The 26,345-nt window shown below is 33.9% G+C and overlaps 4 protein-coding genes across 4 annotated transcripts; 2 read left to right on the top strand and 2 right to left on the bottom strand.

The window, feature by feature from the left end:
- The first annotated feature begins 186 nt into the window (after positions 1-186).
- Positions 187-819, top strand: LOC120178699. The gene has a single exon (XM_039184490.1). It carries the CDS (start codon positions 346-348, stop codon positions 784-786), a length of 441 nt encoding a protein of 146 aa, XP_039040421.1. The 5' UTR covers positions 187-345; the 3' UTR covers positions 787-819.
- A 1,753-nt stretch (positions 820-2,572) lies between these two features.
- Positions 2,573-10,374, bottom strand: LOC120178700 (increased DNA methylation 1-like). Its single transcript, XM_039184491.1, has 9 exons — positions 10,049-10,374; positions 6,025-8,794; positions 5,387-5,510; positions 4,841-4,923; positions 4,256-4,497; positions 3,887-3,973; positions 3,617-3,716; positions 3,245-3,446; positions 2,573-3,168 (listed from the first exon to the last, which is right to left on the bottom strand). Exons 2-9 carry the CDS (start codon positions 8,761-8,763, stop codon positions 2,699-2,701), a joined length of 4,047 nt encoding a protein of 1,348 aa, XP_039040422.1. The 5' UTR covers positions 8,764-8,794; positions 10,049-10,374; the 3' UTR covers positions 2,573-2,698.
- Positions 10,375-13,137: 2,763 nt separating this feature from the next.
- LOC120178710 (basic leucine zipper 34-like) lies at positions 13,138-15,293 on the bottom strand. The gene is made up of 4 exons (XM_039184500.1): positions 14,812-15,293; positions 14,624-14,714; positions 14,407-14,533; positions 13,138-13,355 (listed from the first exon to the last, which is right to left on the bottom strand). The coding sequence occupies exons 1-4, from the start codon at positions 15,291-15,293 to the stop codon at positions 13,138-13,140; spliced, it is 918 nt and encodes a 305-aa protein (XP_039040431.1).
- Positions 15,294-17,165: 1,872 nt separating this feature from the next.
- On the top strand, positions 17,166-19,402 carry LOC120178705 (ras-related protein RABA1f-like). Its single transcript, XM_039184497.1, has 3 exons — positions 17,166-17,461; positions 18,705-19,240; positions 19,305-19,402. Exons 1-2 carry the CDS (start codon positions 17,241-17,243, stop codon positions 19,135-19,137), a joined length of 654 nt encoding a protein of 217 aa, XP_039040428.1. The 5' UTR covers positions 17,166-17,240; the 3' UTR covers positions 19,138-19,240; positions 19,305-19,402.
- The last annotated feature ends 6,943 nt before the right edge of the window (positions 19,403-26,345 follow it).

The raw sequence follows: 26,345 nt of genomic DNA, 5'->3' as shown, positions 1-26,345 counted from the left end.
TCGTCACGTTAGTATCTTGAATTGTTACGTTAACACTATAACAATCAACGATGAAAAACGTGAATAAAGAATTATATTGAGTTTATTTTTTAAGTTGAATGACCACTTTGAAATAAAAAAAAATATGAGAACAATATTAATTTTTTTTTAAATACAGTAACATCTAATGGTTTTTTTTGTAAAAAAAATGAATGAAAATTCAACGTGGGGTTTTAGGAGGTTTTAAGCAGGGCAAGCCGGCAATGAAGGAAAGTACTCTGCTTCTCCTCCAACTAACACCAAAAGAAACCTTGACCCGCCCTCTGACTCACCGATTCAAACTCACCCAAATCCCCCCGAAAAAGAATGTCCTCTCAAAACCCAGACCCTAAACAATCTCCTGATCCCAAAACCATCAACGACCCAGAACCCAAGCAACCCCCAAATGAAGAATCAGAAGCAGAAGCAGCAGCAGCAGGAGGAGGAGAAGAAGAAGAAGAAGAAGAAGGGGAGTGTGGGTTTTGCTTGTTTATGAAAGCAGGAGGATGTAAAGATAGCTTTGTTGGGTGGGAAAACTGCATCCGAGAAGCCGAAGAAAACAAACAAGACATTGTGGAAAAATGCTTTGAAGCAACCGCAGCTTTGAGGAAGTGTATGGAGGCTCACGCCGATTATTACGAGCCGATTTTAAGAGCCGAGAAGAAGGCCGAGGAACAGGCTATTATTGAACTGGAGAAAGAGAAGAAGGAGATGGATTTGGGTACTCATGAAGATTCCAAGGATTTGCAGAAGAAATCCGATGGTTAGTGAATTTTGGTCATAGTGGAGTGTTTGACTGAATTTTTAGAAATTTTATTGCTTTGGGAATAATTGTTTTTATATTTATGTGAACTAATTGAATGTTGGACTGCTCAATTGGATAGTTATCTATTCCAAAGATTTGAAATTTAAACATCTAAATTGGAGATTCAAGTTCCAAAGGTAATTGCATTTGCTTTTGGATTGTTTTTGTATGCTGATCCTTAATCTTGGTAGATGTCTTCATTTCCAGTAATGGCTTGAATCCGTGATTATTGATTTAGAAGGATCCTTGGCAATGCTGATTTGTGATTAGGCATTGCTTTTATCGAGTTTATTATCGATATTCAGAACAATTCTTTTCTAAGTGCATAGAGTATACTCCTTTAACGGTGAATCAAATATAAAATCGATCATTAATGTATCGACGTAAAAACAAGTGGTCTCCTTCGTTAGTATTCTTGGAAGAAGGCAATAAGTGATCTGAATTCGCTTGTTATGTCTTCTAAACTGTTATCATGGCTTCTTTAATGTTGGCAAATGTTGTTTTTAGATCGTTTTAGAATCTGTTGTTTCAGGTTCACTTATTACTTCATCTTTTATCCGTAGTTTGATTGATTGAGTAGTGAAATCTCATAACTTACACTTCTCTAGGGGAGGACTTTCTTATGATAATAATCTTTAGCTGATTTCATTACTTGAGCAGTTGAGCCATGCTATCCAAGTCCAAGAACAAGACAATATCTATTGCAACCTTTCTTGGTTTACTTCGTTTGTTCATAAGTTACCGAAACTAGCCATAATTGCTGGACTGAGGGCATTGTTGATGTTGTGACGGATTAGACGTAATTGTTCTTCCCACCGTGTCGTGAAATAGGAAATACAATTTTTCGTTTTCAAAGACTCAAGAGTTCAGTTTGGTTGGTGCTTTTTACTATATTGCCTCTTGTTTTTTTTTTTTTGCAAGTTTATACTTCATGTTTGCCAATAAATTGATAGGTGAATGGAAGAACAAGTTGAAGGAAATCTAGAGCCTATTTGCTTATTGTAAAAGATACTTTTTCTGTGATTGGGAGATAGTAGACAGATTCCTGAAGTTATTCAGTTCTTTCATGCAATCTCTTTTAAGAGTTGGCATCTAGTAGGTCTAGCATTCGAACCTCGACATTTGCAACTGCTTCTTATATTCTCAGGCCGAGGCCTCTAACGTAAAAAGGTAAAACGTAGAGGACTTATCTTTCATAGATAATTGCAAAATGACATATAGTCCTATTTCTCTTTTACCGGTGAAGGTAAGCTCTATATACTTTCTCTATTAGCTCCTGTTCTGTGAGCTTTTACATCTGCTTTATTTTACCAAGTTAACTCTAGAACAATGTTTAGAGGCCCTGTGGCAGAGATGAAAGCAACAAGAGAACAAAACGCGACCAAATAAACGAGATTTCCTTGTTTATAAAGCCCTTTACTTCGGTCGCATTTTGTTCTCTTACATTCTATGTTATTGTACTGCATGCTGTATGCTAAACAGAAATGCAGAATGCTAAATGTGCTTCCATTAACCATGTCTATCAAGCATGACAGATTTCCAAAATTTTCAGTGTTTTCCAATCATAGAAAAAATAGCACCGGTGGATTTCCGAAATTTACAATTACATTCTACTTGTACATCCAGTCCAAAGTCTTTCTGTAGCTGTTCCCCTACAAAGACCTGTGTCTCGATTCGAATACAAGTGTACTTAACACTAGAAGCTAATTCCGAATCTTGTTCTTCACAGGACACCTCTGAAAATTTGTTCCTGCAATCCACTTCCTGGAATCTCGAGTACTCTTACATTCTCCTCTTTTACCGCCTCTTTGTCCATGTCAGCACTATGGTCATCGAGACGAGGGTGATCCATTTGCTGTATGAACTCCGCTTTTGTTACGGTGACAGCTTCATCGTCGTCACCACATCAACCCTTTGTTTGGGACATGGAGTTGGGTTCTTGAGAAGTACCGACTCTAGGCCAGTCCTCCAACTCAATCCTAGCTTCTCTGGAGAAAAATTACGGTCAGAGCCTTGTACAGATCCGTCTACTAGATTTCCCTTCATACCTATATCTGCTCTAGTCCATTCCATAACTTGTAAGGCCGGGTTATTACACAGCTCCTCTGCACCAGTATCGGTTATTTCCGTTTTACCATTGATTTCCAATTCTTGTATATTGTCGTCTCCAACGAACTCGGTGACTATTTCAGCACAAGCTTCATTTATATAAATGTTATCATCCAAAAGCTGCAAAGAATCGGCTAATTGATCTCCTACGGAATGAACGTCTACGCCTGTTGATTCTTCGTGTCTCGAATGTTCTGTTGAATTATCTTGTTGCGAAGACAATGTATTGCCAACTTCTGTATAATCATCGAGATCAGATTTTGTTTCTTTAAACTTGAAGAATGATGAGCTTTAAGAGGTGGCAGAAGTTACCTGATTGTCCATCGGCTTTGTTGAATTGATACAAGGGCTTCGAAAGCAGTATCGTACCGGGAAATACCATCAAGTTGATCTTGTTAAGAATTTTTCTTTCCTCGTTCTCCACCGGCTTGAAACCAAAACCCTTGGTCCATGTTTCCGCTACATTCGGAATGGCAGTTGTCACGAGCTTTTCCACCTTGAATGAGATGAGCAGCTAGAGCACACATCGATCCGCAGGGTGAATAAAACAAAGAAAATTCAGTTAAAAATACGACAGGTGACGAAACTCATAAGTCATAAGCAACAATGTCTATTGACTGTGAGGAGATTTTACAAGCCATAAAGAGCCATGAAAGCACATGGATAAAGGAGAACAGAACACACCTCTTCGATAACATTCATAAGGCTTCGACACATTCCTTGACGACGGTACTTGCTGCAAGTTGCAATAAGAGGCATCTCTGCAACTGCTACCCCATGCATCCTAATACAAATGATGGAGAACCCGAAAGTAAACAGAAATGTGGATGAAGAAGGATCAAACTCATTATATCGGAAAATCTGAAAGGTATTTGCTTAATAAACTAGGAGAAAGCAAAGGCAAGAAACAACAGAGAATGTGGTATAAATTTATCAAAATATCCACAATACTACCTGATTGATGCTACGGATATAACCACATCATCCTTCTCCAATACAAGAGAGTAAAATTCGGAAAAATTCAAGCGTGCAAATTCCGACCTGATCATTTAGAAAACAAAAACATGTGAATCATAAGTGATCTTGAAATCAGAAAATGGACACGAACATCGTAAGAGACAGGTCAAGAACTAGATGATAAGGACGACACAGAAAATAAACCAAAATATACAGTTTGTCTATGAACTATATGATCATGATAAATCTGCATGAAATAAACAAAAAATAATTTAATCATCAAACCTAAGACTATGCAAAGAATAACAGAAAAAATACTCTGAATGTAAAGAGGAAGTTAATAAAAAAGAAACCGTGGCGTCTCACCCCCAATTGTACATGAGATGGGGCATCATGTCGACGCCTGTTCTCGGATCAACCATAGACAGAAAGCATTCTTCCATGATAGACAAAGCAACGGCCAGTTTCGAGTTGCATTCAGCCTTCAGGGCCAGCCTTTGAGCGGAGTGAATTTTCTGATCTTCATGAATGCATCGTAGAAGTGTCCAAGAAAAGCCATCAGAGAGGTGATTAACCATCCCGAGACGAGAACCAAGACCAGAGTGCATCTGCAAACACCGGTGAAACTTGCATCAGAACTTGGACCGTGGTATAATGTGGACAACACCAAGCTACACAAAATAAGGCATGTTGCTAAACAAACTCAGGCAACATCAATGTTGTGCTGAGCAATCAACATAAAACCAGCTCCAGGGGAACAAACGACACGATAAAAAGCCATGAACATACGTGCAAAGACTTAAACCCACATCTACCTCATTGTTGATTCAAAATAAAAGTAAGGGAAAAGACTTTGAACTTATACACGGAATACCGAAACTATTTAATATACTAAATCCATAGTTCTTTACAACATAAATCAGATTCGAGAAGTTTGAATCTCAAAAGTACCTCCTTGCAGCTTCCTCCACAAAACCAAGTATCAGAAACCTTTTCTTCAAACCGACCTTTATCATCCAGGCATGCCTTATGATCTGTTTAGAAACAGTGTGATAAGCTTGGAATTAGGAAAACAAATCACCAAGTATCATAAAAGCACTCGAGTTAAATACACAAGCACTTTCCACAAAAAGCCTAAACTTGTGTATCTTATTCTCTATTTTTAATTTTTATACTTTTAGCCTACCGGTCTTCATGTACCACGGCACTCGTGTTCTGGATGATGAATAAAAATCTCAATTTCTTTTAAAAGAAAAAGAAAAGATAATGCAGAACAAAGGTCTTAGATTTTCAATGTTATGCTCTACAATAGATATGCCTATTTGGTTACGAGATTATTTACTTTTGAATTTCCTCACCGCAAAAACCGAATCAAGAAACAAATGAAAGAAAAATGTTCTTTAAAAAGGATAACTAGTTATCCATCCCAAGTTCTTAATAAACAATCAAAAGCTTTTGCCTTTCAGAGGAAATGTCATGTTGAGGGGAAAGAATTACATTTGTGTTCACACTGCAAACATTTGAATGGATCAAGTGAACTCGAAGCATCTTTATCATCAACAAAATTGCCACATATCCAACAATTGCAATTCGAGCAATACCAACTGCCTTCTGGTAGTTCCTGGAAGCAACAAATTGAAGCATGAGAAATAATTAGTGCCAAATACAAGGCGCCTGCTATTACACTCAACCTAAGCTCCATTACACAATCATCAATGAGATTTACCACATAGAATGTGCACCAGCTACATGATTCTAACATGTCCATCTTTCTACTCTTAAAGCTCATTATCTATGAGGGAGTATATTTAATTTTTATTTTTAAAGGTCTTAAAGGTCATTATTCTTCCAAAAATATATAACCATGCAAATGCTAAAGTTGGCATAGCTTAAATTCCCGCAGGTTTTGGGTTGTCGAGGCAACTTAAATCAATTTATGGAACATTTGAGGCCAAAATGAAATTTTACCAAGACTAAACAACGATAAGTGAGACTAGGCCAAATATATTTTGACATAAGTAAAATTAGTTAAGCTGCAAGAAAAGGAAAGAAAATAAGTAGAAGAATTAAGAATAAAGATCGATGAGAAAAAGTATAGGTCGATGCAAAAGAGCATAAGTCAGCAAAGAACAAACCCCCATAGACAAGCAAGCTGGATGAAAAGTAGATGGGCAGTTGTCGCAACAAATCAGTTCACCGACATCCCCACATATGCCACAGGAATCATCGTTTTGATCATTTGCCTCATCTTCCACCTTCTGGATCCCCTTTTTTCTGGTCTTGTACTCCGCAGACCATGCCTGCAGCTGACATAAAGTGAAAGACTTACCAGATTCCATGAAAAGATTCATGCAGGGACGGTTAAACTTGAATCCAGCGTGAGTCTTAAACTCGGAAACTGATAGAACCCTACTGCAACAACTGCATGTTATTCCATCCCAGGAAACAAGACCATCTTTAATGATAGAATCATCCTTGGGGTTCCGATATTGGATGACATCATTCAGAGAAATAACCCCAGCTAGGATCAACCAGGAGAGCACTGTCCTGGATCCAATATTATACAACTGAACTTCAGTAATATGCTTCCCTCCTTTACCCATGCCTCGAGGAAGCAACTTGCAGCGGTTCTTCTTGCTCTTGAACTTGGTCCGAGCTCTCTTTTTGGGGGCCTTCAATTTAGATCTGGTAACAGTCGAGCTTAAGTCTTTGTTTCTTATTATAGCAGAAACCAACAGATCATCATCTTGGATTTGGCATTTAGTTGATTTCTTTTTTCGGTTTTTAGGACCGTCGCGATTTCCACATCTCTTAAACTTCGAGCCTTTTTTCTCCACTTGATGCAGGGAAGAGCCAAAAGATGAGTACCGGCATAGGTTTCCTGTGGTTACAAAGGATTCTTGGACCTCTTTTGCATTTAACTTAACCTGGCATGTGTCTGTGTCATGATGATCATTCATATAAGGAGTATACGAATATAAAATACCACTTCGATTTAACGCAGCTAATCTAAGTTCAGATATCTTTCTGGATCTCCTGCATGCCTTCTTTTTCAAAATAACACCTTGTGAAGAACCTATATCTTTTGTTCCAAACTTCAGAGCTTCAGTGAACTTCTCAAACCGGTACTCATTATACCTAGATGTTTTATCATTTTTCTCCGAAGACTTGAACGATACATCTCCCGGAACTTCATTAGGAACTTTTATGTTATATTCAGAAATTTGTTTCTCGGAATTTGGAGAGCTTGTGTTGCTATATTGGTAAGTGGTGGCAGATTCAGAACCCTGAAGTACGTCAGAAACATCTCCAGAAGCAGCACGATCAATATACTTAGAACTGCCTAGCTGGCCATAGGTGCTACCCGACCCAAAAACATATGATGAAGCCATATTCCGACCGTTAAACTTGCGATCAAAAGTTTCTGACCTGGTGGCAGTATCTACTTGGTCAGTTGTATAAACAGATAAACCTTCCAGACCTTTCACTGCCCCACTACTCATTTTGTCATAGAATTTTGACAAACTTCCATTGCCAGATAGCCCATTACAGGTATCGTAACTCCTCTCAAAAGCTGTCAATGAGCTTTCAGCAGCCAGAGAATAATCACAAAGCTGAGTTGGCATATGCCCCTGAGAACATAACCTTTTTTTAGTAATGTTCTTTCTCCGCACTAAAACAGCATCATTTTTCTTGTTCTTTTGAATAGCTAAACTGCTCACTGCTTTAACCTCATCGCCCTTTCTTAATGAACCGATCTTCCTGTTAACGAATACAACATTTACAAAGGGGTCTAATATAGTCCAATAATGAGCCAATGTATGAGGAAGGTTGGGTTGGTTACATTCTTTCTCGATTCTCATCAACAAATCTAATAGATCAGACCAGAACTGGTCCATATCAGTCCATTTCTTGCCAGAATTATCCACCGTGAAGTTGTGACTATTCGTCAACAGAACCTGGCCAAAAAACCTCCAAACATTAGGGAATTCACGAAATAGCCTCCCCTCGGGTGATCTGTAAACTGTTTCCACATAAGTCCGGCAGGGTCTTTTACGTCTCTCAATAGACCAGCCTGCTCTTCTTAGTATGTTAAAAACAGGGCGCTGAAGAAGAGGACGAGGATCCTTCTTAGAGTCCAGTTCCCCGAAAATATCGCAATCCCCCACTCCATATGATTGAAATCCACCAAGTCCTTCCTCTTCACATAAAGGAGACTTGAACTTCTCCGTGCCAGTGGCGGGACTAGAAACCACAAGCTTTGATGCAAAACTCTCCTGCAAGACAGGTGAAGCCATAGCTTTACCTCTGCCCTTACCAACATGCCGCTTCAACAGACCGGAACTAGATGTAACCCCCATGGACGATGATTCAATTAAATGGTGCGTAACTATTTGGCAAACAGAATTCATAGGCGTCGAAGACAAGCCAGTAATAATTTTGTTCTGCTGCAATGGTGCATTTGAAATCGTTCTCCTTTCTGCTTTACCCCTAGAAACTTCAGCCGCCGAAAACTTCATTCGCTTGACACTCCCATTCAGGTCATCTCTCTCTGCCAGACTAAATCTTTCAGGAAAGCTACCTAACGCAGAAACTCCACCAGAACTCTCAATTACTGCATTAGTATCCTCCTGGTATAATTTTTTTGAGCAAGACCAGCTTGTTACTGCCGAGTTTGCACTATTAGAACACAGTGATTTATCTAATTTCTTGCTTTGCTTAGATTCAAAATTAAGTACACCGGTAATAAGATGCTTTTTACTTGTGCTGCCACCATCATTTCCAAAGAAAACCTTCATAAAAATGTCGTGCTCATCATGTGACCCCTTAAATCCGTCATCATGCAGATCTTCTGTATCTTCACTGAACGACATCTCTGCAGAATGCAATCCCACTTTGCACAATCTATAAGCGAACAATAATTAAAGGTATTAGATGTATCCCTCCATAATTAATGCTTTAGATTCAAACCACCCAACTGTTATATGACATGCAAGAGAAACAACTTACGTGCACGGATATAACAATCAATTTATTAAACCGGAAACAACGTCATCATAGACATAGTTCAGAATCAGATATAACAAGAGAAAGGATTTCCTATTTAATCATACCATACTATCGGTATATGTGCTGGAAACTGATGCTGCAACAAAACATTGTTTGTCGATATACATTTCGGAGCTACAAAGATCTTAAAACATGCAAATCAGTCTTAGAAGGATTCTTAAAACTTCTTTCCTAAATCATACTTGAGCTGTTAATAGGTTCGTATCGAACATAAAGGTTTCCAAAATTACCCTAATATAAACATGCACTAACTATGCTCTTTCATGATGCTTTAAGCATCCTCACCCCATTAACGAAAAACCTTCTTACGACAATATCAATGCCACTGCCAAGGTGTCCAATAATTCAATCGACACAATAAGATCAACTTCAAACCTTTTTACTTGGACGTCTTTTCTTCAATTTTTGTGCACTTTTGCTGGCAAGGTGTTAGGTATATCAAATATATCAAATCTTCGTTCCCATAACCCGTTATGACATTTATTCAATCAGAAAGAAGCTCGTCATATGTATAATTAGTTCGGATATAACGAAAACAAAATCGAAAAACTCATACTCAAAGCAAAACAAAACTCCAAATTCGAAACACAATCAATAAAGAACTGCACTTGCACTATAAATTGCACATCCAGGTCTATATAATTATGCCATTAATATCTATGCTACAAACCACAAATTGAACTTCAAAAGAATTGAAATATATACAATTATGCCATTAACACAGGAATTAGGCAACTCAATAATGCACCAGTTAAGGAAACAATAGTTGTAAATTTGGGGGGGAATTTTCAAAAATTTTATAGGAGCTACAATTCTCAACATTTCCGTCCCCAATTATCACTTCCAATAACCTGAATTCAAAGAAAAACCCAGAAAGTATCCTTGAAAAGAAAAGAGTAGTTCAGCTGAAAAATCACTTGAAAAGGTAAAGGAATCCAAAATAAAAAAAATTCAAGGACCTAAAAGTAAAAAAGTCAAACCAGATGTAGATCAAAACCCAGAAAGCCAAAAGCAGGAAGAAAACCACATATACATCCGATACCAAACACCAAAACTTCATCCAATAACTTAGAAACAAAAAGGGCTAACCTTTACAATGCATGTTCTGATCAGCATGCAAAAGTAGATCAAGGAACAAACTTTACTTTAGGGTTCAATAGAGCAAGAGCTGAAATGGGATAATCTTTAAGAGAGAGAGAGAGAGGGGATAGAATCTAAAGATAAAAGATTTGAAAGTTGCAGAAAAATGGGAATATGCTTGCTTCTTTGTGCTTTGTCGTCTTCATCAGCTTAACATAGGGACTAAAGCCGCAACTTTGAAACTGAAAGGCTTAAAAAAACAACTAAATAGAGCTCCATAGTATAACAGGTCCATGAGAGTGTCTATGTCATGGTATATGTACTTCTATATCTCTCTACACAGTAAAACAGATCTACAGTAATACTTATTATTTATGTATATTTCAGATTTAATTATAAAAAGAATACACTTTGTATCAAAACATAATCTTTTGTGGATCAAAAGATTTGATAATAAAAAAAAAAACATGTCTTGACAAGTTATGATGCAACAGCTGTTGGATCAAGTGTTGAGTAGGATGGGAAAGTTGGGAAAGTTCAGGAAATACAGCTAAATTTCATTCTTTTAGAATTCGTTCACATTTATATTAAATTAGGGTAAATCACGCACTTAGTACTTAAATTATTAGTTTTGTTCTGTTTTAGTATTTAAATTTTTATTTTTAATTCATATCAAAAGTTTAAGTTTTTGTTTCATTTTAATATACGTTAAAATCTTTAGCTTTTATTTTATTTTAATATCTCGTTCAAAATTTAACGTTAAGTCTTAAAAATGAAAGTCTAGATACTAAACGAGCTAAAATTAATAGTTTTGGTACTAAACATGTTAAGTTTTTAATGACATATACTAAAAAGAAATAAAACTAAACATTAAGTATGATTTTAAACAAATGAAAATTTAGGTATTAAAATAGATAGAACGGATAGTTTAAATACTAAATGCGTAGTTTACCCATTAAATTAATACAAAATGATCCATCCAGAATCTATATCGTATTTACAAGCAAGCCTTATGAAAAGAATAGTAATAAGCCCTGTTTGAACTTTCAAAACCAGAAATTTTCACAGGTTACTATAGATAGGGCGAGCAAAACTCGATTTTATTAAAAAAATGATTTTTAACTCGATTTAATTAGAGAAAATTTGATTTGAAATAATTTTGTGGTGTAATTTTATAAATTTGACTAAAAAAAATTAAGTTCATATAGAGTTATAAATACAACTCGAATAATTCATAATTTTTAATAATTAGTGAATTGATTTTCAAGTTTAAGTCATGTCACTCGACTATATATAATATATGTATATCATACATGAATAAATTATGAATATATATATGTGTATTATATATGATTATAAAAATGATTTAAATTATAATCAAAGATGATCATAATATTATAAATATTTACAATTAAATTTAAACAAAAACTCGAAAATTTAACCCGACTCGCCTCCACTCAAATTTTATAAACTCGGCTCGAAAAAATTTAAAGTCTACCTCAAATTGTAAAATATGACTCGTCAACTCAAATAACTCAAAATTCATAACTCGATTTGACTCAATCAAACGCTCACACTTAATCATATCTTATTTGTATTTCAATAAAGAATAAAAAATGACGTCATAAATAATAAAAATTGGTGGTGTCAAGGAAGTTTCAGATATGATATCGACTTTCTATGGTACCTGAGGGATGTATTTCGTAATTTTGCACCTTTTTATTTTGCTTTTCATGTTAGAATTATCTTCCAATTCTATCCGTGAGAAAAATCCCAGCATTAACTGCAAACTATTAATTTTGGGTAAGTACGAGGTAATATATGTTCATAGATAACTCTTAACCTTTCGATAATGAACGCTCGCACCCCTGATATTTATAGTGTTCGAACCCAGATATCAAGGAATAACAACAATTCTTTTATCACATAGCTCAGTCGGAACAAACCGTTTATATGTTCAATTTTTAGTTTTGCCTTTTCAAGCTAATTAGGAAATGATAAAATTACAACACTAATGCTTAAACTCTTTAAAATTCATAGTTTAAATTTCAATTTTATCATATGTTCAATTTAATCACTACCTTCACCAATATTTAAAATGTAAAACAAAAGGGGAAAAAAGGAAAATTGGGAAAACGAGATTGTTCGTGAACATAAACAAACCGAATACACCTTTGTTCGTGTTCGTTCGTTTATTAAATGAACATAAAAAATTTATTCATACCCGTTTATTTAGCTTAACAAATGAAATAAAACGAACGGTTCACGAACAGTTCACCGAAAGCTCTGTTCATTTACACCCTATATGTGCTTTAAAAGTTATTAGAAACGTATAAGTATGGGGTTTTTTAGAGAATTATATTAAAAATTTATAAAGACGTTAAACTGAATATTTCATGAAAAATATAAAAAATTATCTAAATTACATGAAATATTAAACTTTTTAATAATATAACCACCTTCAACACCCCTCTATCTAGGGGTGTATTCGGTTCGGTTCAGTTCGGTTTTTTATCAAAAATTGAACCGAACCAAAATAAACGGGATTTTAATATTTAAACCGAAACCGAATAGTTAAAAAATCGAAATCGGTTTTTTCGGTTCGGTTCGGTTTTTTAAACGGTTCGGGTTTTTCGGTTCGGTTCAGTTCGGTTTATCGGTTTTTCAATAAAAAAATCACTTGAAACTATAATTGTTTTTACAAAAATTACCTATTTGGTTCAATATGGAACAAATGGGTTCCATATGAAAAACCCGAACCGAACCGAATCAAAAAAATGAAGCCTTTAAACCGAACCAAAAACCGAACCGTTTAAAGCCAAATCGAACCGAACCGTTTTACTCGGTTCGTGTCGATTTTTCGATTTTCTCGGTTTCGTTGCTCAGCCCTACCTCTATCCGGGCAAGTTTGTGTCATTCTTTCTTCTTTAAAAAAGGCAGATTGTCGAGGGAAATAAATTCTTCCTTCATGGATTCAACTCCGAAAGTAGATAATCAGATAAAATTGAGTGACTACATATGTTTGATCGGCTTAATAAAATCCTATGTACAAAATTTTAGCAAAGGTTTCTAAAAGGTGGAAGTCGATGGCCGGCAAGTTAATCGTCGATACACAGCCGGCTTTGATAGAAGGCCGGCAGGTTCTCGACGATATCTTGCTCGCAAATGAAACGATCCATTCCCTCAAGCTGTGGTCCGCCATTCTGCGGCAGCAGCGACGGCGGAGGGTGGTTTATGTTCATTTTCTTCAGGCGTTGTTGATGCTGATATACTTGTGTTAGTCTCCCAATTTCCCTCTTCAATGCTTCTTGATGAGCTGATTAAGGTGATTGGAAACACATTTTATTATGGAATTTGCATGCCATATATATATATATAAGGGTAAAGTATACAAATGGTCTCCGACTATAGAGTACTACTTTATTAAGTCTCACGACTGTTAAAAGTTACAAAATGGTCCTCCGATTATTGAGTGTTGCTTTGTTGAGTCCCTTGATTATTGAAAGTTACAAAAATGGTCACCTAACTATTCATTATGTTCTAAACTTGTCCTTTTCCGTTTAAAAATTGATGGTATTCTGAGCTAAATGTGAACTTATTGATTGTGATATGATAAAATTTAATCTAAAACCTCAAACGACTATCATATTTCAATCATCATGTTAAAGTCCAACTTAGACAACCATCAATTTTTTTAAAGAAAAATGATGAGATAGGAACTTAATGAATTGTTGGATGGTTATTTTGTAACTTTTAATAGTTAATGGACTTAACAAAGTAACATTCTATAATCAGATGATCATCTTGTAACTTTTAATAGTTAAAGGACTTAATAAAACAATATCCTATAATCGGAGGACATTTGACAAGACATAAGTTTATAGAAAAAAAATAATTCATCAACTAAAATTAGGGTAAACTACATCGTATGCAACTGAACCTTAGGAAATATATCGTTTATACAACCGAACTCTCAATTGCTTCAATTATTACACTAAAATTTGGTTTTAACTTCAATTATGTCAGAGGATTGTTAATTTTTAACGGTACTATGATGTAGACAGATCTTTCCATCACTGTGATGATATGGACAAAAAGATGTCATTTTGACATGATTATTTATGTCCAAAACGATGTCGTTTTAGACATTTAACTTTAATATTGTATCGATTTTATAACTAAACATTTACAAGATTCGGTTTTAAGCACTACATTTTTTATCAATAGCCGAAAAAGTGTTGTGTCAAAAAATAAAATATTTAAAATTTTAGTGATAAAATCTATACACCTATAAAGTTTAGTATCTAAAACGACGTGTGGAAAAATTTAAAGTATATAATTAATAATTAATGAACAAGTGGTCATACCATCTTTGAAAATCTTGTCTTGAGCCAAAGCAGCAATTCTTTGCTTTAAAGCACCATTTTCAACCGTAAGCATCAATCTTTGCCGATCCAGAAATGTAACCCTCGGTGATAATGCTGATACTTCACTCTTCATTTTGTTATATACGTAGAAAAATACGTACATGTCATATATACATATATATACATATGCATGCATCATGCATGAATGCATGTATACCTGTAATGTTGTTACGCTCCTTTCAAGCTCTGAAATATATTGCAGCTTTTTCACTCTCGATCTTTGCGCTGATTGCCGATTTGCCAGAATTCTTATGATCCATGAAAACAAATTAAACAATTCATTGAAAAATCAAGCTTTAATGGGTTTTGATTTTTGTTTTTGTTTGATACTATATGTTTTTTTACCTCTTAACCCTCTTTGGATCGATGATATGATCACCGCCATTGGAGGAGGTCGATGGAGGTTCCGCAGCTTGTGTTTCGTTTACTTTGCATGAGCTTTCCACCTCTCCCCGCGCCGGCTTCTCGTCGTTGTTGCTATTCTGATCCGATGTCGGCGGCGTGGAAGGGCTCGACGATGAAACCGTCATTATCGGCGGCACGGTGAATGTGACTTCGTCGGTGAACATGGCCTTGAGCTGCTCGTCGTCGAGGCGGTCGAGCATGTTCGGTTCCGTCATCATGGCATTGACGATGACACCCCTAGTTTCTTCCTCCAATGGTTGGTTGAGGAAGGCTATGGAGTCGACGCTGATGGAACGGCTGTGGGCTCCGCGATGTGTCGTTGAGAAGTTGAGGAACTCGTCAGCCCACGACGGCTGGTCGTGGTGGTGGTTTTGATGGTTGGAGTCATTCGTGACGGTGGTGGTGGAAATGAAGTTTGCCATTGTGGGAATTTCTTTTTGACGAGGAAACGAAGTTTAATGGACGTTTGTTGGGATTTTATTTAGGGTGGATTTTGGATGTGAAAATTTGCCATTCTAAATCAATGGTAAAATCGATAGAAAAATTATATTAAATAATAAATATATTTAACAAAAACATAGCACGTTTTTTTAATAAAATGATTATTGTTATTATTAGAAGACCCGAATATCGTAGATATTTTATACTTACACTGATTAATACAAAAATACAGATTAAATTTAACAATAATATATTTATTTAATATATATTTTAAAAATAGGTAGAAGGGTAACTTTTGCTCCTGTAGTAGACTCAATTTATCAATCTCGCCCCTATCGTATTTTCACATCAATTTAGCACTGAAAGTTGTTCAATTGCATCATTCTATATCATGTCCCTAATTTACAACCCTAAATTATAAACACTAAATCCTAAACCATACACATAACATCTAAACCATAAATCTTAAACCTTTAACATAACTAAGGGCTTATAATTTACGGTTTTAAGTTAGGTATAAGATATGGAATAATGCAATAAATAATCTTAAGGGTTAAATTGATGCGAAAATACTATAAGACCGAAAATGATAAATTGAATCTACTACAGGAACAAATGTTACCCTTAAATCTTAAAAATAACTGTGAATTTTCATATATATTTTTGAAAAATAATTTTTTTTATTTAATTGGTATTTAAAAATATATACAAAATTAATTAAAATTAATGAGTCAAATAAGATATAACCTATTATCAATTTTATGTACTACATCGTTTCATTTAATAGCTACCGATGATAGTAACGATGCAATACTAATTTCATAATAAATTTAAAAAATTTAAATAAGGTGTACAAATGGTATCTGAGTATAGAAACATTGTTTTATTGAGTTCCTTAATTATTACAAATTATAAAATAATTTTTTGACTATAGGTTTTATTTTGTAGGGTCTCTCGACTATTAAAAGTTATAAAATAATCATACAACTATATTCACTTGTTTCAAACATGTCATTTTCCGATGAATTCTATGATCAAATTTTATCATATTTTAGTTAGTGTTTTATGTTCATCTCAGAGTGTCATCATTTTATTAACCAAAAACGATGAATTTGGAATATATGAATAGTCGAGTGATCATTTGTAACTTTTAATAGTCATGAGACTTAACAAAGCAACATCATATAATCGAATGATTATTTCATAACTTTTAATAGTCAAGGTACTCAACAAAAGGATGAGTTTGGAACATATGAATAGTCGAGTTATCAATTGTAACTTTTAATAGTCGTGAGACTTAACAAAGCAACATCATATAATCGAATGATCATTTTATAACTTTTAATTGTCAAATGACGCAACAAATCAATACCTTATAGTTGATGGACTATTTAATGTACTTTACCCAAAAATAAATTTAAAAATTTAATATATAAAAGATTTATGGGTAAATAATGTGTTCAGTATCTAAACTATCAGTTTTGATCTGTTTTAGTAACTAAACTTTCAATTTTTTAGAACTATACCTAAAGTTTAGTTTTTGTTTCACTTTAGTACCCCGTTCAAAATTTAATATTAAGTTTTGAAAAAAAATTAAAAGTTTAGGAGGTAAGAAAACGGACCAAAACTGATAGTTTAGTTACTAAAAGCGTTAAGTTTTTAACGACGGGTACTAAAATGAAACAAAAACTAAATGTTAGGTATGAGTTTTGGAAAAAATTAAAAGTTTAGGTGTTAAAATGGACCAAAACAGACAATTTAGGTACTAAATGCTTAGTTTACCCAAGATTTAATGACCGTTTTTTTAATTTTTTTTCCCAATTCAAACTCTTTCTCTAATGCCAATCATCTTTGCCATTTGATACCATTTCCTATATATATGTATATATATATAAGTTCCATAAAGAAATCGGAACCGGCGAGCCAATATGGCGGCTTATAGATCGGACGACGACTACGATCTCTTATTCAAGGTGGTGTTGATCGGAGATTCGGGTGTTGGCAAATCGAATTTGTTGTCCAGATTCACGAAGAACGAGTTTAGCCTTCAATCAAAATCCACAATCGGAGTTGAATTCGCCACCCGAAGCATTCGGGTCGATGATAAGGTCATCAAGGCCCAGATTTGGGACACTGCCGGACAAGAAAGGTACATTCTTGTGCTTGTTTTCTTTTTTTTATTATTATTAGTTGTAAAGTTTTTGAATTTTGATGGATTGAGGGAAATTAGGTGTTTTCCGTATTGGTGCATTGAATTAGTAGAATGGATGTTTATAGAATTTTGGATTGGGGGGAGCTGTTTGGTTGCTGAGAAAATGTAGGAAAAATACACACGCATGATTCTCATATTCTCATTTGTATTCGGGTAATTTTAGAATTTCATACGGATTTGAGGAAAAGATTTGGTTTGGCGAAAATGGTATTGAGCAATTTGTGTTGTTCTTTGGATTGCTTGGTTGCTAAGAAAATTAGGTGTGCTTTTAGATTGGTGCATGTTTAAGCCTATATGAAATGCAATTTGGGTTAGAAATTAGCATGTATTCGATTATATTCGAAATCTCATTTCGTTTACTAACGGACAAAGCTTAAGGAAAATTTGTATATGTTACGACTTGATTCATTACTGAAAATGTTGAAGAAAAAGGAAACCAACTTCTCTTAGAAGTTCTAGTTGAATCATCAAACTGTATTTGCAAGTGTCTTTAGGATATAGATCGGTCGAAGAGGAAATCCTCTGTGTTTCTTATGTATGGATCATATTTGTTGCTGTATTTATTCTATAGATCGACCTTGTTTTGGTGTTAAAGTTATTGTTATCTATGAATTGAGGATGTTGTCAAGTTTCTTTTTCAGTTCCGATCATTCTTTTATCCGTTACTCTAACGGTCGGACTTGTATAAAATGCATTTTTTACATTTCTCTAGATGATATATCTTATAAATATAAAAAACACTGCATCAAGAAGCTTCAGGGGATGAAATGAAAAACCTTGATTGGCTCTCCTTGGACTCGAATGTTTTGGTTGCCGGAATATCCGGTAGGGTGTGCAACTTCTATGCTATGTAAAAATCTCTTGACTGAATTTGGTGTCACTAATTCAAGTGCATTTGGTTGTGGTGTTATTGATGTAAAATGTAGATAGAAATTACTTTATAGAAATGAAAATTCTTGGTCGACTCTACTTCGACTCGAATGTTTTAGGTGCCGAAATTTCCAGTAGGTTGTGCAACATCTTTGCTATGTAAAAATCTCTTCAAAATGCATTTGATTGAGGTGTTATTGGTGTATAATGGAGATAGAAATGATTTTATGCTTGAATCACACTTTCTCCTATAAGTCGATTGTTTCTTAAGTATTCTGAGAGTTGATTTATTGTTGTATTATTTTCAAAGATACCGGGCAATCACGAGTGCGTACTATCGAGGAGCCGTCGGTGCATTGCTTATCTATGATGTCACTCGGCGTGTCACATTCGAGAATGTTGAGAGATGGTTGAATGAACTACGGGCTCACACGGATTCCAGTACCGTGATTATGCTTGTTGGTAACAAGGCAGACCTGCGACACTTGCGTGCCGTTTCCTCCGAGGATGCCACGGCATTCGCCGAAAGAGAAAACACCTTCTTTATGGAGACGTCTGCTCTCGAGTCAACGAACGTTGACAATGCATTCACCGAGGTGCTAACTCAAATATTCCGGGTTGTCAGCCGAAAAGCACTCGAAGCAGGCGATGATCATGCAGCATTGCCTAGGGGACAAAGCATCAATGTTGGAGGGAAGGATGATGTTTCCGCCCTCAAGAACACTGGCTGCTGTTCCGCTTAGCCGTCGGGTGATTTCGGTGTCCTAGTTTCCTCCATTTTTAATCTATTCAATCACAAGACTTTCCTCATTGTTTTAGGATCCTTAAGCTTCCCTGAGATTCGAGGTTCGAGACAACAGAAACCGGCATCTCCCCGGAATTCCGGTAACTTCATTCGATCCGAGTTCCTTTTCTCATGGTTCTTTTAGGGCATATTTCTTCCTGATGTACTGTTCCATTTCTTAGTTCCTATAGCTTTAGTTGATTGATTAGAATACATAGTCCTTTTCTCATTATTTATTAATTTCGTACATATATCGTTATTGTTCTATCACATTTAAATCGATTTGATGATGTAACATTTACATTCTCTCTTTATAAATAAGAACATATCAAAATATACATAACATGAGATTCGAACACGATTTATAATACGAGAAAATAACTCGAACACAAACACGATATCTGTTCTTATTGTTGATCATCTGGATTCCGTTCCTCTCTTTCCCTGGTATTGGTCAACTCGGTCCCTTCCACAGCATTTTGTTTCACTGAACTCAGTGAGCCAACATTGTGCTCACCTTTGTTCTCATTTTCATTAATCATGGAGCCGTCAGTGATTGGACTCAGGGCGAGTTGGCCAGAATAAAGGAACAAACCAAGAGAATTGAAGCCATAAACAAATGTTGCAAGGTAACACAACCCATTCACAATAGTCCTACAAATCAGCATATTGAGGGATGAGACCAACAATGAATACTACTAACATTATCGTAAGTATCGGATATTTAGAGTTTAAGGTTTAGAGTTTAAGGTTGTAAGATTTGGGATATCTGAAGGTTATTGTTACGGATATTTAGAGTTTAAAGTTTAGAGTTTAAATTTTAAGGTTTAGGATTGTAAGGTTTAGGTTTAAGGGTTTAGGATTTAGAATAACGATCGTTATTTTATCTGATGTAATATTATGTTTTATTTAGTTCTATGAGAGATGACTATTTTGGAAGGAACCTTACCCACTCGTGCATGTGAAAGCCAAGTACGAGCACCAATAATCAATTCCAGGTTGTATAATTACTCCACGTAAGATCACGCCACGTCATCTACCACGTCAATGAACGTCGACGTGACATGACCAGAGATGCCCGAGGTCCAATAATTGGGTACTGCACCTATACAGATTAATAAAATCATGCTATGCGCACCTATACGTATTACGGTGCGCGGTGCGCAGATATCATAGAGAAAAAGGAAACCCAATAAATGAGATGAGACAAATCACGAGTTACTTGAGATTAAATAGATTCGATCAAGGTTTAATAAATACTCGGATCAAATGGACTAGATTCGAGCTCGAGCTCAACTCGAGTTCTTTACGAGCCGAAACGAGCTACTTGATATTCGACTCGAAAAACTAGTGAGCAGTTCGAAAACATAATATATTAATATTTTATTTTTTAAAAAATAAATTATTAATAGTATTAACATTTATGTATTGATTTTTTTTAAAATACAGTAAGATTTTCATGTATTTAAGGTTTAGGTTCGAGTTTGAGGTTTTAATCGAGTTATGTTTAAGAATTTTTCTTCTTCATTTCGAATATTTTCGAGTTGCTCACGAGTTTCAGTTCAGGATTTTTAGTTCGAGTCGAACTTCATTTCAAAGTTTTCGAGTCGAGCTCAGCATTATTCGAGCTCGATTGGTTTCGTTTACACCCCTACGGCAAGATAAAGAAGAGTGTGTCCCGGCACGCGGTACAATGCACCGCAGCTGGAGGGCGGCGCGGCTTACCTCACATTGTCGTCGGGTGCGGTTCGGTAAGTAATCTCTCGATTATTGGGTTTCTTGTTTTGTTTTTTTTTTCTTTTCCAATAAATAATTTTGTGAAAATTCAATAATTTTTATATATAAAAAAAACAATGTGTATTTTCTTCATTTTGTGGTCCTTGTTAAAGTCAACTGCCCTTCGTTCGTTTACCTAGAAGAGTCCGTTCTAAATAATTATGGTATTTGAGTGTTAATTCTGTCACTAAATAATTAAATATTAATTTAATACTAACGTCATGTATCGAATAAATAATTTTAGTGAATATTTAAAAAATAATTGAAGAGACTACGTTACAATGATAATAAAATAAAACATTTATAAAAATCGAACAAAATAAAACTTTAAAATTTATTTTTTGTACTATGGGATAAGTATAAAACAATATATGTTCAAAGATAATTATCAATTTTTCGACATTGAACGCTCACACTTTTGGAATCTATAGTGCTCAACCTCATGTTCTCAAGGAATAACAACAATTCTTTTATCACGGGGACGACTTGTTTCATTTAACATAAAATAAATATAAGGTATTTATTAGATTAAAAGAAATCTTAAACACTTAAAATAAATGAGATATAAAATTTAGGATAAATTATATAAATGATCCATCGACTATAGGATATTATTTTATTAAGTCATTTGACTATTAAAAGTTGCAAAAGAGTTATTTGACTATAGAGTATTGTTTTATTAAGTCTCACGATTATTAAAACTTACAAAATGGTCTCTCAACTATTCATTATGCTCTAAATTCGTCATTTTTTACTAAAAATTAGTGATTGTCTAAGTTGAACGTTAACATGATAATTAAAGTATGATAATCATTTGATATTCTATGATCAAATTTTATCATATCATAGTGAACATGTTAACGTTCAACTCATAATACTAAATACCATCAACTTTTTAATGAAAAATGATAAGTTTGAAACATAATAAATAGTGAGATAACTATTTTATAACTTTTAACAGAAAAAGACTTAACAAAATAATACTCTATAGTCATATGATCAGTTCATAATTTTTAATAATTAAAAAAATTAATAAAATAATATCAAATAGTCGGGAACCATTTATATACTTTACTGCAAAATTTAAATAATTCTTCTAACATAAAACTAGAGAGGAAATGAAAGAGGGATAATATTAACTAATTAGGGAAATTAGGGTTGGAGAAGGGGTTTGACAAGTTGGAAAATAATAGGGGAAGTTCTACCGTGTGGTAGCCTTAATATGCGGTTAAAGAAATATGTTAATTGTTTTGCTATTTTTTTAATAAAATTTGAAAAAAAATTACTTAAAACATTATTATTTCTACCTAAAACATTAATATTTTTTAACATTTCCGGTAAAGTACCCTATAATAATAAAATCGATAGAAAAAATAATAAAATCAGTAGCACTTTACCAGATATGTTAATAAAACTGATAAATCTATCAATAATAACAAAACCGATGTTTCCGATAATTTTATCGACTTTATTTAAAAAATAATAACAAAATCGATAATATTTTTCTTTAACATTATATTAAGAATTTCTCACCTAAGAATTTCCAAAAGAAAACGCAGGGAATTGGGGAAATGAAAGACTGGTGCATGCAGATTGACGAAATGATTTGATGTGAAGCCTGTAATGAAACCTTAAAATGCGAGCACGACACGTCATAATCTCATCCCATCAAACCCTCTAATTGGTGATGGATGGATGGGGTTTGCTTGAGGTGATGCATGCATGCTCATCGAATCCTTTTCTTCTTTTAATAAAAAATTATACCAAAAATCATTAAAAAATATCTGATGCTGGTGAAAGAAATTAACACATTATTATATTTTTAAGCTTAATGATAAAAAAGTTTTTAAGGTTAATTATAAAATAAATGCCTAGTGATTTTTAGAAATATGTTTTTATTTTTTTAATTATCCAGATATCTAACGTTTAAAAACACTATTATTTTAGGTATATGAGTTCTAAACGCTGTTAATTTTCTTTGATAAGTGACATATGTCACATTCTAGTAATTTTAAAAATTTTGTTTAAATTAAAAAAATAAAATACATAAAAATTTAAAATAGTCCAAAAACTTTAAAAAAACATTCATTTCAACCTATAAACCCAAGTCGACTGTCATCCTTTTTCGTTGACGAATCTCCACCGACCTCGCCACTCTTCATCATTCAATAACCCTATGAAATCGTGACCAATCGACGATCAATCAACGTTTTGTACCCTACAAATCCTATGCTGAAAATCACGACCCCACGTGATCTCGACGGCCAATCGACGACAATTATAACAGTGTATGACTAAGAAGATGCCAAGGATTGGAAAAGAGATAATCATATTCTCTTTCTTATGATCCGTCTCAATCGTTCATCATCATCTTCAGTTTGTTAGAGTTTACAGCTCGAAAGTTGTCGTGCATGGCCGTCGGCATACGAAATTCTCATCGAAGCATGATCGGCATACTCCATGTTTCACTAGAAAAGGTCTCGAACTCTATGAATCTAGTCTAGAACACTTTGATTTTCTTTAAAACTAAACTAATTATAATAATAAATTTATCATCAATATTTCTTTAAAACTAATAACATCAAAAATCTAAATATATACTTTGATTTATCCAAAATTCATGGATCAACTCAAAATAAATATTTTTCGATAGCGTGTCATATCATTAAACTAACAGAAACATAACGCTTCAACGATCAAAATAACATAACTTTTTAACATCGAGGACTGGAATAAGATAGATCAAAAACATAAATAACCATACATGTAGTTTACCCAAAGTTTAAATAGCTTTTGTCTATTCTTTATAGATGCCCATACTTGAGCTCAGTCTAGAGTTTCATTAATTTTTCATTTTTTTCAGAAGAAACATAGCGTAGCTGAGAATGTCACCAAACCCAGCACTTAGCATTCAATCCATCAAAGAAACAAGGTAGGGGCCATGGCTGTTGAAGCTTCTGCAATTCCTACCCAAATAAAAGCAATTTTGACATTTTGAACACATTATATTACTAATGTCTGTCCACTCCATCTAGTTGTTTAAATTCAATTGCATTGATGCAATTTGGTTATATTTGAGGACGGACATCAAATTTTATGTTAAGGGTTAGATTAAAAATATTTTACGGTGCGTATTTATAAAATTTTAAGATGACAAAAACATGTTTATTGATAAAAAAGGGTAAAATACGCGTTTAGTATCTAAAATATCATTTTTTTTAAAATCATATCTAAAATTTTGTTTTTGTTTCATTTTTTAGTATCACTTCGTTAACAACTTAACGGATGGGCTGACATGACATAACTCCAGCGGGTGGACGACCAATCCAAATGGTGGACTACGAGAGAATGATGAGTTGGTCAACATTGTATAGTTTCAGACTCATCGGACGATAGACCACGGAGATCAGATGATTAAGAAATCGAAAAGTCCATCATTGATCTGGGGAGATTCAAGCGTTTTTCGGCGAAATTGAGACCGAAATCACGTTAATGGGTCGACAAAGTACAGGTTGGAAAGTTTTGGACTTCATTGGCCGACGGATACGACGGTCGGTAAGCTCGTCCTTTAAGTTTTTAACGTTGGTACTAAAATAAAATAAAAGCTTAACGATATGTATGATTTTGGAAAAAAAATAAAAGTTTAAGTATTAAAACAAATCAAAACTGATAATTTAAATACTAATATCGAATATATAAAATTTTAAAATTCTCAAGATAAAAATCATCTTGTAAACTTCCTTGGATCCATCAATGATTAAACTTTTTTCTTAATTTGTATGGGCACATTCTTGTATAAATCTATGATACAAATAATGATTTAGGTCCGATTTACAAACGTTCAAATAATTACAATATTATCTCACTACGAAAGTATATTCATATTTTAGACAAAATAAAGCTTCCTCAACTGTATTATAAAATTTTAAAATCATGCATGGACCAATCTAGAATGGTAGTGATCAATAAATAGACAAAATAATAATTGGAAAACAATTTGATAGCATGCAACAAGGGCACATGCCTAGGGATGGGCATGGGACATGAACTCGACCCGATCTGATTGAGTCGGGTTTTTTTTTAAAATCGGCTTTGGATCGAGTTGGGTCAGATTTTTAAATGTGATGTTCGGGTCGGGTCGGATTCAGATTTAGGTGAAAATACCCGACCCGAAAAACAATAATTTTACTTTATATATTTAGGAATAATTACAATAATATCCCTCTATATATTATTTTTCAATTAAATCACTATTTTTATTAAATAAATTTTTTTTATCATTTCGAGTTGGGTCGGGTTTTAGATTTTCTCTCAAAAAATATGGTCGGTGGAGGGTATATATTTTTCGGATCGGGTGAATGATATAAACTTTTCGGTTCGGATTGGGTTGGTCCAAACCCGACCCATGCCCATCCCTACACATGCCTAGAAGAAAAAGCAAGCAAGGGAAGGTTCTCTAGACAAAATAATAATTGGAAATCTTTATTGTTAGGGTTTACCTAAAGATAGTCCTTTATAACTTCTTATTAGGGTTTACCAAAACCAGCACAAATGAAACGAAACAAAACAATATCAGAAAAGAAAGGATAATCACTGAATTTAAAGAATTTTAGATAAAATATATTGATGGTTTTAAAGAATTAAAAAATTATTCAATCTTCGGATCGATTAAGTTCGAGTTGAAATTGATTTGATTCGAATAAATTTAGATATTATTATAGCTGATATACGTTTCAAGTGACCTATTTTAAGGTACTTAGTTTCAATAGGTATTGATTCAGTTTTAGTCTGTGAATGCAAATGATTTTGTTTCTCAATCAAAATTCTTAAATTAGTAAGCCTCTAAATGATAGGATTTTATTTGCATGCTTGTAATTATATAATACATTGCTAATGTTTCTTGATGTCAATTAAAGTAACATTTACAAAAATCAATTCATGCTAATGATAGGATTTTAAGTTTGTATCTAACTCGACGCGATTAAATTAATCGAGTGATTTTAGTAGATAAAGAAATTGTTATTATCTCTAAAGATCTAGATCAAGTAACTATGTTTATAGTATGTAAGTCCGTTGTCGGTGATTAAAAAAATTATAAACAAGTACTATTTTATAATTACTTTAAAATTATTAAAAAAATGATGTATACTATTTAGGGTGCGTTTGGTTCACGGAATGTAAGATTACCAGTGGGAATAAAAGATTACCAGGGAATATGATTACTGTAAATGTTGTAATTTGTGTTTGATTGGTTTAGCAGGAATGTAAGATTACCGTGTTTGGTTAAAGGAATAAAATATTATTGGAATGTATATTTGACCAGATTGTCCTTATTATATATTTGTATAATATTACAAATTGTAAAATATTTATATATTTTCTTTAAAAAAT

The sequence above is a fragment of the Hibiscus syriacus genome, unplaced genomic scaffold, assembly GCF_006381635.1.
Source record: "Hibiscus syriacus cultivar Baekdansim isolate YM2019G1 unplaced genomic scaffold, ASM638163v2 tig00112370_pilon, whole genome shotgun sequence".
Classification (NCBI taxonomy): Eukaryota; Viridiplantae; Streptophyta; class Magnoliopsida; order Malvales; family Malvaceae; genus Hibiscus; species Hibiscus syriacus.
The sequence above is the reverse complement of the archived record's forward strand: the minus strand, read 5'-3'. Positions and strand labels throughout refer to the sequence as shown.